General features: G+C 36.5%; 1 protein-coding gene across 1 annotated transcript; it reads left to right on the forward strand.

Annotated features, from left to right (window-relative positions):
• The first annotated feature begins 10,414 nt into the window (after positions 1-10,414).
• LOC143592228 (uncharacterized) lies at positions 10,415-11,296 on the forward strand. The gene has a single exon (XM_077072188.1). The coding sequence runs from the start codon at positions 10,415-10,417 to the stop codon at positions 11,294-11,296; it is 882 nt and encodes a 293-aa protein (XP_076928303.1).
• The last annotated feature ends 685 nt before the right edge of the window (positions 11,297-11,981 follow it).

The raw sequence follows: 11,981 nt of genomic DNA on the forward strand, positions 1-11,981 counted from the left end.
GTCGCCTCGCGCGCAAGCCTTATTATTCTCATAGCTCGTAAGTCGCCTCGCGCGCAAGCCTTATTATTCTCATAGCTCGTAAGTCGCCTCGCGCGCAAGCCTTATTATTCTCATAGCTCGTAAGTCGCCTCGCGCACAAGCTTTATTATTCTCATAGCTCGTAAGTCGCCTCGCGCGCAAGCTTTATTATTCTTATAGCTCGTAAGCAGCCTCGCGCGCAAGCTTTATTTTTTTTATAGCTCGTAAGCTGCCTCGCGCGCAAGCTTTATTTTTTTTATAGCTCGTAAGCTGCCTCGCGCGCAAGTTATGTTACATTATTATCAAGACGCGCACTTTATCTTTTATCAGGCCTCGCGCCACTATTGTTATGATGCGTGCTATATCTTATTCATGCTAGTACACCATCATTATCATAAGGACCACAACATGTCATCATCATGAAGAAAACCTCCCAAAACTCAAAGACAATAAAGACAAGGCCGAAGAAAAGGGAAAAAACCGCCTCATGTCCTAACACACCTCATAAAGTCCAGCGCTCCACCTAAACGCTTGCGCGCCTAGGAGCAACACTGGACTTGGGGGGCTTGTAGGGGTATGGTACTAAACCCGGTTTTACGACCCTAAATTTATTATGTTTGGCTTATTTTATTATATGGACTAATACAATGTTATTGGGCTGAGGGGGTTTTGTGGAGGTAACCCTAACTGGGCCAGGCCTATTAGGGTACCATGATGGTGGCCATGAGGCTCTCTATATAAGGAGGTCTCCACCTCCTTATTAAAGGGTCATGCTCAATAAGAGCCACCACCATATTTTTGTGTCTGTAAACAAGAGATCCTTGAGATTTCTTAGCAGTCACCTCCACACCCCCAAAAGGCCATTGCAGATCTCAAGCAACCGGAGAAGAAGATCAAGACGTGGTTCGTTCATCTCGACATCCGTGGAAACATCGTCACGGATCAGGTCAGATTCATTTCATGTTTCGACAAGTACCTTGTGCAAATAAATTTTAATGTCTAGTTGAATTTATTAGATGCCGTTTGCCTATTTCCCAAAAACATTCTATAAAATAACCTTACCAAGGGTTTCATTTTGTCTTCCCTAGTTACATTTTCAAGAAATTACATTTATTTGAAATATCTTCTGATTTATCATTATCAAGAAGTGATAATCCTTGGCTCACTAACGTTTGGGCATGATAAGTTGAAGCACTAATCTAAGTCAGCATTCATACTTTTTGTTAGAGGATGATGCTTAGTTTTGTTAAGTTTGTTAAGTGTGTTAAACTGCTTGTTTAACTAGTTTCTAAAGTATAGAGGTCATATAGTAATTACTTGAAAGATATTGCAACTGAACAAACATGAGACGGTAGTTCGCACATGTACAAGAGTTATATATATGCACATGTCACATGTGCGAACTGCCGTCTCATGCCTGTCCAATTTCTGATTCTTCCTAATTTCATTTGTTTAAATTATTTTATTAGGTTTGATTAATTGGGCTAAGTTAAAACTTAAAAGAGCTTAATCGAGCTTAATAAATAGGGAAAATTCCCAAAATAGGCGTTTATGAATACGTTTTTCAGGTTTTAGGTGCCATTTCAAACAAATTCCCAAAATAGGTATTATAAACTAGTCGTGACGAACAATTTATGATTGTCAACTAGTAGTTTGTATAACCAATAAAAATTTGCCACGTGTCTATAAACTAACCGTAACGACCAGTTTCACTAATCATCTATTCGTAAAGATTAAATAAGTTTAAAGCCTCGTAATCAACGCCCACGAGTAAATAAGATATCATTTAGTCGCGACGAGCATATTATAAAACCTTAAGAGTCGCGAGTAGTTTATCAAACTAACCATGACGATGAGTTTGATTACCAAATGCATCGAACCGGTTTGTTTTTCAAAACACTAACCGGATTGGTTAGTTTGTTTGGCCAACTAGTCGTTACGAGTAGATATTGGTCAACGATTACTTTACATCCATTATACGAGTATTTTATTTGTAATTAACTCGTCTCGATAAGTTTACCTGGTAAACATTACTCGTGCGAGTAGTTCATGTCTAGTTAACTCGTCCTGACTAGTTTACCTTGTTTATATTCCCGATACGAGTATTTTATTAGTAATTAACTCGTTCTGATAAGTTTACCAGATTTACATTAACGATACGAGTAATTTATTGGTAGTTAACTCGTCGCGTCTAGTTTACCTTGTTTACATTACCGATACGAGTAGTTAATTAGTAACAAACTCGTCTTGACTAGTTTAACATAACAATCTACTCGTCTCATTACTTTATAGTCTAAACTAGTCGTTACAATGTTGTTTTGAACCCGCACATCAATGGAGGAGGAAGTTGATAATATTGTAGTTTAATAAAACGTAGACATAAACGACTTCATTTGGTCTTCCTTTAGCATGTTTAATAAAAAGCTTCATGTCATAGTCGTTGTGTGTATCCACCGGATAAGAGTAATTACAAAACTTATAAGATGATCATTTAACATGACCTATTTTAAAACGACTAATAACCAAATCTATAAACTCACAATAACCGAACCTCAAAGATAGAGATACACCTTGTCGTCCACAATCAAACGGAACATACTCAGTGGCTCCTTTTGTTTCTTCCCACTTTCCTCCGTAACAAACTACAATATTATCAATTTCCTCCTCCATTGATGTGCGGGTTCAAAACAACAAGAACATGACATTTATATAAACCCAAGAACTTCAAAACAACATTGTAACGACTAGTTTAGACTATAAAGTAATGAGACGAGTAGATTGTTATGTTAAACTAGTCAAGACGAGTTTGTTACTAATTAACTACTCGTATCGGTAATGTAAACAAGGTAAACTAGACGTGACGAGTTAACTACCAATAAATTACTCGTATCGTTAATGTAAATCTGGTAAACTTATCAGAACGAGTTAATTACTAATAAAATACTTGTATCGGGAATATAAACAAGGTAAACTAGTCAGGACGAGTTAACTAGACATGAACTACTCGCACGAGTAATGTTTACCAGGTAAACTTATCGAGACGAGTTAATTACAAATAAAATACTCGTATAATGGATGTAAAGTAATCGTTGACCAATATCTACTCGTAATGACTAGTTGGCCAAACAAACTAACCAATCCGGTTAGTGTTTTGAAAAACAAACCGGTTCGATGCATTTGGTAATCAAACTCATCGTCATGGTTAGTTTGATAAACTACTCGCGAATCTTAAGGTTTTATAATCTGCTCGTCGCGACTAAAGGATATCTTATTTACTCGTGGGCGTTGATTACGAGGCTTTAAACTTATTTAATCTTTACGAGTAGATGATTAGTGAAACTGGTCGTTACGGTTAGTTTATAGACACGTGACAAATTTTTATTGGTTATACAAACTACTAGTTGACAATCATAAACTGTTCGTTACGACTAGTTTATAATACCTATTTTGAGAATTTGTTTGAAATGTCACCTAAAACCTGAAAAACGTATTAATAAACACCTATTTTAGGAATTTTCCCTAATAAATAATGGGTTAATAAACTAAATAACAAATTGTTAAATGAGTATAATGGGTTAGTTAGTTATTGTTTATTTTTGGGCTTAACTATTGAAATTAACTACTTTACAAAAGGTTTATATTTGTAACACTTAAAAATGCTAAATTTGAAGGTTCTTTGGATTCAGTGTCAAAATTTCATAGGACCACTCGGGATTTTATGTATACTAAAATTTATGTTTTCTTTTTTTAATGTGGTGCATACGAACGCATCCCCAAGCTCTACGTCTACCCCTTGTAAGACATAGAATCAACCTATCAAGAGTCTTAATCCAAATACTTGATCAGCTTAGAACTAAGATTTATAAAACAGGTGGATTGGGTCAAGCTAAAATGAGTCTGGGTCGCGTTAAACTAGATTTACAAAGTACTAATTTATGTTTGTCATATTGGGTTAGTAACAAAATGACCCCAGTTTGAAAAAACATATCATTACAGGTTCATCTGTTATATTTGCTTTTATACCGATGACAACATCACCAAATAAATGGATGTGAGGAAAGTGTTGGACTTAATTTCCGTTCTCGAGTCAATGAGGCGGGTTGGGCTGACTCATCGAGCCTATGATGAGTTAGTGTCTTGTTTATCAAGTTGAGCACGTGACCTGGTTTACATGGAATAAATTACTTGGTAAACAAGTCGAGCAAATGACTTGGACAGCAATGAATTTATTTATTAATTATTGTTTAAATATGTTTTTACTAATTATTATTTGAGTATAATAAGGAGTTTGTATTCGAGTCTAATTAGGTTTTCATGTTTAAACTAGTATATATACCCTAGCTTGTAGGTTATATCATTAAGAGAGTTTTATGTATTGTAATCTTTCGAGCTAATGAAAGTTACAAGGATCGAGCTTAAGATCTAAATTCGTTTTGTGTTTATCGATCTTGGTCACCAAACTTCAATTGGTATCAGAGCTCGGTTTACAATCGAGTTCTTTAGTTTTTTCTGTTGCCGGTAGTCACGTTTGAAGATTGACGTGAGCCAAGAAAGACGAGGGGTTCTTTTCTTCGAACTTGAAAAACCCACAAGACATTGAACTTTTCAATTACGTATCCTGTTTTCCAAGATCGACACTAATGGATTAATTGGCGGTGGTGGAAGACTTATTTTATATAAGTTTATTATTGTTTCATATCTTGAAGACCAACGCAAATTTCAAAATAACTACCCTTTTGGAATTTATTCTCTGCTTCACGATTTAATTCTAAGTGGAATTAATTTCTTTATTCCACCACTAGGCTAGTTATATTCAGTTTGTTTTACGACGTGTGAATCGTTTATATATTTTGGGTTCTTTACGGCGGCAAATCCAAGATTCTTGCAAACCTATAGTCGGAGACGAATCATGACAAGCCAACCTAACCCTAGTAATCAGACAATTATTTCTTTGCAATGTCCGATGCTAACCAGAACGAATTACACCATGTGGGCTGTCCGGATCAAAGCGGTGTTCCGGTACCACAGAATATGGTATGTAATTGAGCCGGGAAGTACGGACGAGAAGAAGAATGGTGCCGCCATCGCTCTTTTCTTTCAATCCATACCGGAAGATCAGATCATGCAAGTAGCCCAATATGAGTCGGCTAAAGAGATTTGGAATGCCATAAAAGCCCGGTATGTCGGAGCGGAGAGGGTTATAGAAGCATGTCTACATACCCTTATAACCGAATTTGAAGGAACGAAGATGAAGGATTTCGAGTCTATAGAAGATTATTCCGGGAGATTATCCGGTTTAGCAACTAAATTTGCAGCACTTGGTTCCGCCATAGATGAAACAAGATTGGTGAGAAATTTTTTAACTGGCATGCCTAAAAGATTCATAAATATTGTAGCTTCTATCGAGCAAATGGTAGATCTCAAGACACTCAAGTTTGAAGAAATAATCGGGCGTCTTTAAAGCTTTTGAAGATCGTGTGAATAGTGTTGAAGATGAACCCAATAGTCATGGAAAGTTATTGTTCAATAAGGCGAGAAAGTTTAAAGGAAAAGGAAAGGGCAACGATCGAGACGAAGAAGGTAATTCGAAGAAAAAGAATAAAAGGTCACAAGTTGTTTTATCTTTATTTCTTTTCCTTCTTTCGGTTAAACAACTTGGTTTAGCCACCCTTATTAGCTATTTTATTTTGGTTGGACGAGTAGGTTCAACTTAGAGATCGTTTATATACGGGGATGAGCGAGTTATTTTTTGACCAAAATTTTGATTTGAAAGATGTGCTCGTGTTGTGATTCGGGAACAAAAGAAAATCAAGGAAGATTGGTGTTCGCTCGATTAGCTGACCAGTATCGCAATCAAATGAGTGGATGTGAGAGTTCATACGACAGATCGAATGGTCGGGGACAAGGTCATGAAGTTGATCGAGTTTGGGAGAGCCGAAAGAACACAATCATAGATCAACATGAGTTCCTGGAGATTAAGACCGAGATGATGAAGATCAATATGGTTGTGAAAGCCGAGAAGGTCAAGATCATGGGTCAAAACAACATGTCAAAGGAGACAAGTTCAAAGTCAAAGACTACCTATTTCAAGTCGGAAATTAGGGGGGTGATTGTTGGACTTAATTTCCGTCCTCGAGTCAATGAGGCGGGTTGGGCTGACTCATCGAGCCTATGATGAGTTGGTGTCTTGTTTATCAAGTTGAGCACGTGACTTGGTTTACATGGTATAAATTACTTGGTGAACAAGTCGAGCAAATGACTTGGACAACAAGGAATTTATTTATTAATTATTGTTTAAATATGTTTTTACTAATTAGTATTTGAGTATGATAAGGAGTTTGTATTCTAGTCTAATTAGGTTTTAATGTTTAAACTAGTATATATACCCGAGCTTGTGGGTTATATCATTTTTATGTATTATAATCTTCCGAGCTAATGAAAGTTACAAGAATCAAGCTTATGATCTAAATTCGTTTTGTGTTTATCGATCCTGGTCACCAAACTTCAGAAGGTGCCGTCAAAGGCATGACGGTGCATGGTGTCAACGATGACCGGTAAGTGCTAGCGGTGCGCACATGTCAATTTTGCTTCGTTTTAAGGTAACAAGTTTCATAAAAGTGAGTAGACTAAATTGGATTCAGAAAGCAAACACTGTGTACTCACAGCTATAAAAAATATATACCTCTGGGCTCTGGGCCTTAGATCATATGTAGTCGAACCTCCACATTAGACACCACCTGCTGGGACCAACCATTTCTTCCACGTATGTGTTCGTTGGTAACTTTGAAACCCATTGGAGATGTTATAGCTTTTATGAGATATCATATTGATCTTTTATATAATACGCTTACTAGAATTATACAAAGATAATAGTGAAACTTTAAAGGGAAAATTGATACATTATTGAACGAGAAAACAACATATCGAACTCTCTTTTATATGAAAACTAAATCACTCAAAAAACATAAAAACGGGGTGAAATGATCAAAGCAAAACGTACGAGGTTGTGACCGCCGCCTAGTAACTTCATATGGATCAAAAGTTACGACCGTTTTAAGTTGGATCACCCTACTTGTAATTATCAAGTTTCTCCAAATGCAAATTGCTAACTGGATTGTTGTAAGTTGGCCGATCTACCGTAATATACTAATATAGGATGCACAACTTTGTTAATGTACATATCCTTTTAAGAATTAGACCAAATAATTGAGGTGTAAAGCCACAAAAAGAGGCCGAAGGTCTTACAACTCTTAATTAAACAATTAGTCACTTTTGAAGCCAAATAAATTCTTGAACAAATACCATGTGGGGAACAGGAACAAAACAACTCCATATAGCCCCTAATGAAGTCACTTTTGAAAGGTTAGGACGAGAAAACCGCACTTTACTCTTTACACAAATTAACGTTTGATATATAAAAAAGCAACCCCTTAGCGCTTCTAAGCTTAATTTGGTTAAACAATATAAAAGAAAGAATAAAGTGAAGGAATCTGTTCTAGAAAGAGAGGTGTAAATATATAGACAATGTGGATTGGTCAAAGTATAAAACAGGCAAAGTCTTAAAAGGATAAAGTTGGCTAAAGATAAAGATAAAAAAAATTAAAATCTGATTCTTTCGTCCTGATCAAAGACTTGAACAAAGTTTTGAGAAGCGAAAAACCACCCGCGTGCAGAAAAGTTAAAGCCATTGTATTGGATCCGTCAAATAAAGTTATCTGATACCACCTTTGGAATTGGAATCAGGTCAAGACCAACAGTTGTTAGGTCCCAATGTCATTACTTATTAACTAGTACGAGTAGATAAACGGGCGGGTTGGGTCAGGTTGTGTAACATGGCAAATTGCTAGGAATCGCTTTTGTCCCTAGTTGCATTTTGTTTTGTGCATGCAACACGCTATTAATTGGCTTGAGCTTTGAAATTATTGTGTACTTATGATTAACTCGGAGATATCAAGAACACAAATATTGATCACGACCGATTTTTGATTAATATTGAAAACGTAAATAGTGAAAAGAAAACAAATAAACATGGGTTTGTTTATATAGACCCAAATCCCTACTCCTACTATGACTCAAATACAAATTTAAAATTCAAACAAAACAAAGGATGAACATAGTTTAAGCTTAAACTCCAAGTAACTAAATTCAACCCTTCAAGTTTGATCTCTTTCATAACCACCCTTTGAGTTTACCGGTCTACATATATGGTATTGCTTATAATTTCACACTCCCTCTCAATATCGATCGATATTATCGTAATTACCAAAAATTAAACAAAACTTTGTCGGTTTCTCCTAAAACAGACCCTTCGTTAACACATTTGCCATTAGTTCATTTGTATGGATGTAAACCACATCGACCTCACCATTCAACACTTTCTCCCATACGAAGTGGTAGTGCACTTCGGTGTGTTAGGTTCTAGCATGGAATATCATATTTTCAGTGAGTTGTATCGCGCACTTGTTGTCACAAGTTTAACCTTGTAATCAACCTTTTGATTCACTTCACCCAATAGCCACACTAGTTCTTGCTTTTCCAGCGTTGATGCTCAGTATTCGGCTTCTATCATCGACAAAAAAACGGTGGGTTGTTTACTACACCATGATGCCGCACTTTCTCCAATAGAGAAGACATAATTTGCTGTCGACCTTTGGTCATTCATATAACACGCATAATTCGCAACACATGACCCTTTGAGTTCGACTTTCAACCCTCTCTTGAACTCAACTCCTAACCCATCATGTTTATAACATATTGGAACACCCATTGAGCTGCAAAAAAATGGGGGCATTTCGGTTCTTGCATAAACCGACTCAAGTCCCCAACAGAAAAATCAATATATGGTCTTGTTAAGCTTTGATAAATAAGGCTACCAATAATTTGCCTATACATGGTTAGATTTTCAAGCCTTTCTACTTTTTTCGGTAAAAACGTGTGTTCGTATCCATCGTTGTTGTAGCTAGCTTTTTGAATCAAATAACCCAAACCGTTGTAGTGTCTCGATCTTATACTTTTTTTGATGCAAGATTAGCCCGTCAGCACCATAATTTGTTTTGTCAACGCTTCTTATATGACGAGGATGTTTTCGAATTCGGTGATGCTAGGTTGAGTCGCGCTAGCAGTAATGAAGTTGCAACATTCCAACCTTAAATCATGTATGAGTATCCGTTTCATACGAGTGTCACTAACCCAAAATTAGGGATCGAGCTCTTTTATTTCATGATACAAGTTCTTGATTGTTCATAAATACTTTGAAATCAAAAGATCACCTTGGGAAGCCGCCATCAGTTCACCTTCGACTAGTTGTAACTGTGCATCGTTCTTCTTTGTGAATAAGGTCTCGAGCGTGTTCCACGCTTGTTTTGGGCATTCGAGTTCTCGAATATGATTAAAAACTTCATCTTCGACCATAGTATTGATTAGAGATGGCAATGGGTCGGATTTGGGTTGGGTTTAGGTATTCCCAAACCTATACCCGGTTATTAAAGTCCGTCCCAAACCCGTCGGGTTTTAACCGGTAATCACCCGTTGGGGTTTCCCATCAGGTTTCGGGCTTCCTATCGGGTTTTGATAAAATACCGTCGGGTATACCCAGCCGGGTTGTGACAAAATATAACTAACTGATTACAAAGATGGTTACCATAAAGATAAAATATCTCAAATAATTGACATACACACGTTTCGACAAATTATAATTTGAAATATAGTATATATATAATATAATAAGCTATATCGGACACATCAGGTATATAATCGGGCAAATGATTTTATTTAATCGGGTATATTAGAAATCCTAAACACGTCCCAAACCCGTAAAAAAGTTTAAAAATAATCTCAAACCCGTCCCAAACCCTAATGGGCCGTGTATTACCCGTCCCATCTATGTCGGGTTCAGGGTTTTCCCATCGAGTTCGGGTTTCATTACTATCCCTAGTCTTGATGATGAGCATCGCACTAGCCGATTTCACATGCCATTTCACAATACTACCGTTAATATCGTGTGATTGTTTTGTCTCAGGAGCGTTCGTTATCTGCAAACTATTAAGCACGATAATACATATTAGATTATGCTAGATTAAGTTATACGTTTATATTATAATTTGTACTTTATTATTTGCATTATGTCATACCGATCCGAATTCATTGTGGGTCGGATGACAATTATTGTCCAGGGGCTATATAACCCTAGACTCATTCACATTTGACGGGTATCGATTTCACTTTTCAATATACGTGAACATTCAATTTGATTATACAACAAACATCATCCAGTTTGATTATACAACAAACTGGTATCAGAGCCAGATTTAATTAAGATATCTCTGATAACCTTCCTCAAATTGATTGACAATTAACTCTCGAATGAAAATCTATTTAAGTGATATACGAAAATATGATGGCGGCACAAGGGAACGGATTACAAACCCAGATTCCCAAATTATTGGGACGCAATTACTACCATTGGCACATTCAGATGCGTGTGTTATTAGAATCACAAGATCTTTGGGGTATTTTTGAAACGGGTTGCAGCGATTTACTGGCGAATGCAACGGAGGCGGTGACTATTGAACATAGAGAAAATCAGCGACGGGATAAGAAAGCACTCCATATTCTTTTTCAAGCATCCAGTGAACCCGTATTTGATCGGATAGCGACTTCATCTTCATCAAAGGATGCATGGGACATACTGCAAAAGGCTTATAAATGGGAACAACGAGTGCAACGTGTCAAACTCCAAACACTAAGATGTGAATTCGACATTATTCGAATGACTGAGAAGGAAACCATTGAAGAATATTTCAACAAAATCACGACTATTGTAAATAAACTTCAGATGAATGAAGAAAAGATCGAAGAACAAAAGATTATAGAGAAGATACTTCGGACGTTAACAAGGAAATTTGAATCAGTTGTTGTTGCAATAGAAGAATCTAAGGATGTAACGACGATGTCTACTGAAGAATTAATGGGAATACTACAATCGCACGAATTACGACTCAAGCAATACGATGCACAACCAATAGACCAAGCGTTTCAGGTTCAAAACTTAAATTCTAATTCTGATCTTAATAGAAATAGAGGCTTTAGAAACTTTAGAGGACGGGGTAGAGGAAAAGGCAGAATCTTCTATTCAAACCGCGAAATAAAATGTTATAATTGTCAAAAGATTGGTCACATAAGTAGACTTTGCGCCATGAAAAACAATGATGAACATAGAGACAACATATTAATGCATGAGAATGATGAAGATAACGAAGAAAATGAAACCATGTTCTAACATGGAAGAAACATACAATCACACTCAATGTTATCTAGATAGTGGTTGTAGCAACCATATGACAGTCAACGAAGATGTATTCATCACATTAAATAATGCTGAAAGACGAGAAGTTAGAACAGGGGACGATAAAAGACTTGAAGTACTCGGGTATGGTGAGGTTCGGATAAATCTTAAAGGAAAAGAAAAAAACTATACAAAATGTATTTTATGTTCAAGGACTTAAACACAATTTGTTAAGTGTTGGACAATTAACACAAAAGGGTTATGATGTACACTTCAAAAACAACCAATGTGAAATCAAAGATCAATCAAGAACAACCATTGCTAACATAAATATGACGGGCAACAAAATGTTTCCTTTGAATCCAAATAAGGATATAACACTGGCCCTAAACATGACCGTAAAAGACGACTCAACACTTTGGCATCAACGATACGGACATGTGAACTATGATACCTTAGTCAATATGAGTTAAAAGGATATAGTTACGGGATTGCCAAAAGTACACAAAATAGATCAAGTTTGCGAAGGGTGTGCACTATGGAAGCATGCTAGAAAATTGTTTCCAAAGAAGGCAAAATGGTGAGCCAGTAAAGCACTTGAGTTAATACATTCTGACATATGTGGGCCAATGAGAACGCAAACCACTGGAGATTGTAAATATTTTATCACTTTTATAGA

The sequence above is a fragment of the Bidens hawaiensis genome, unplaced genomic scaffold (assembly GCF_021521415.1).
Source record: "Bidens hawaiensis isolate Kalapana, Puna unplaced genomic scaffold, B.hawaiensis_p1.1 tig00040624_1, whole genome shotgun sequence".
Taxonomy (NCBI): Eukaryota; Viridiplantae; Streptophyta; class Magnoliopsida; order Asterales; family Asteraceae; genus Bidens; species Bidens hawaiensis.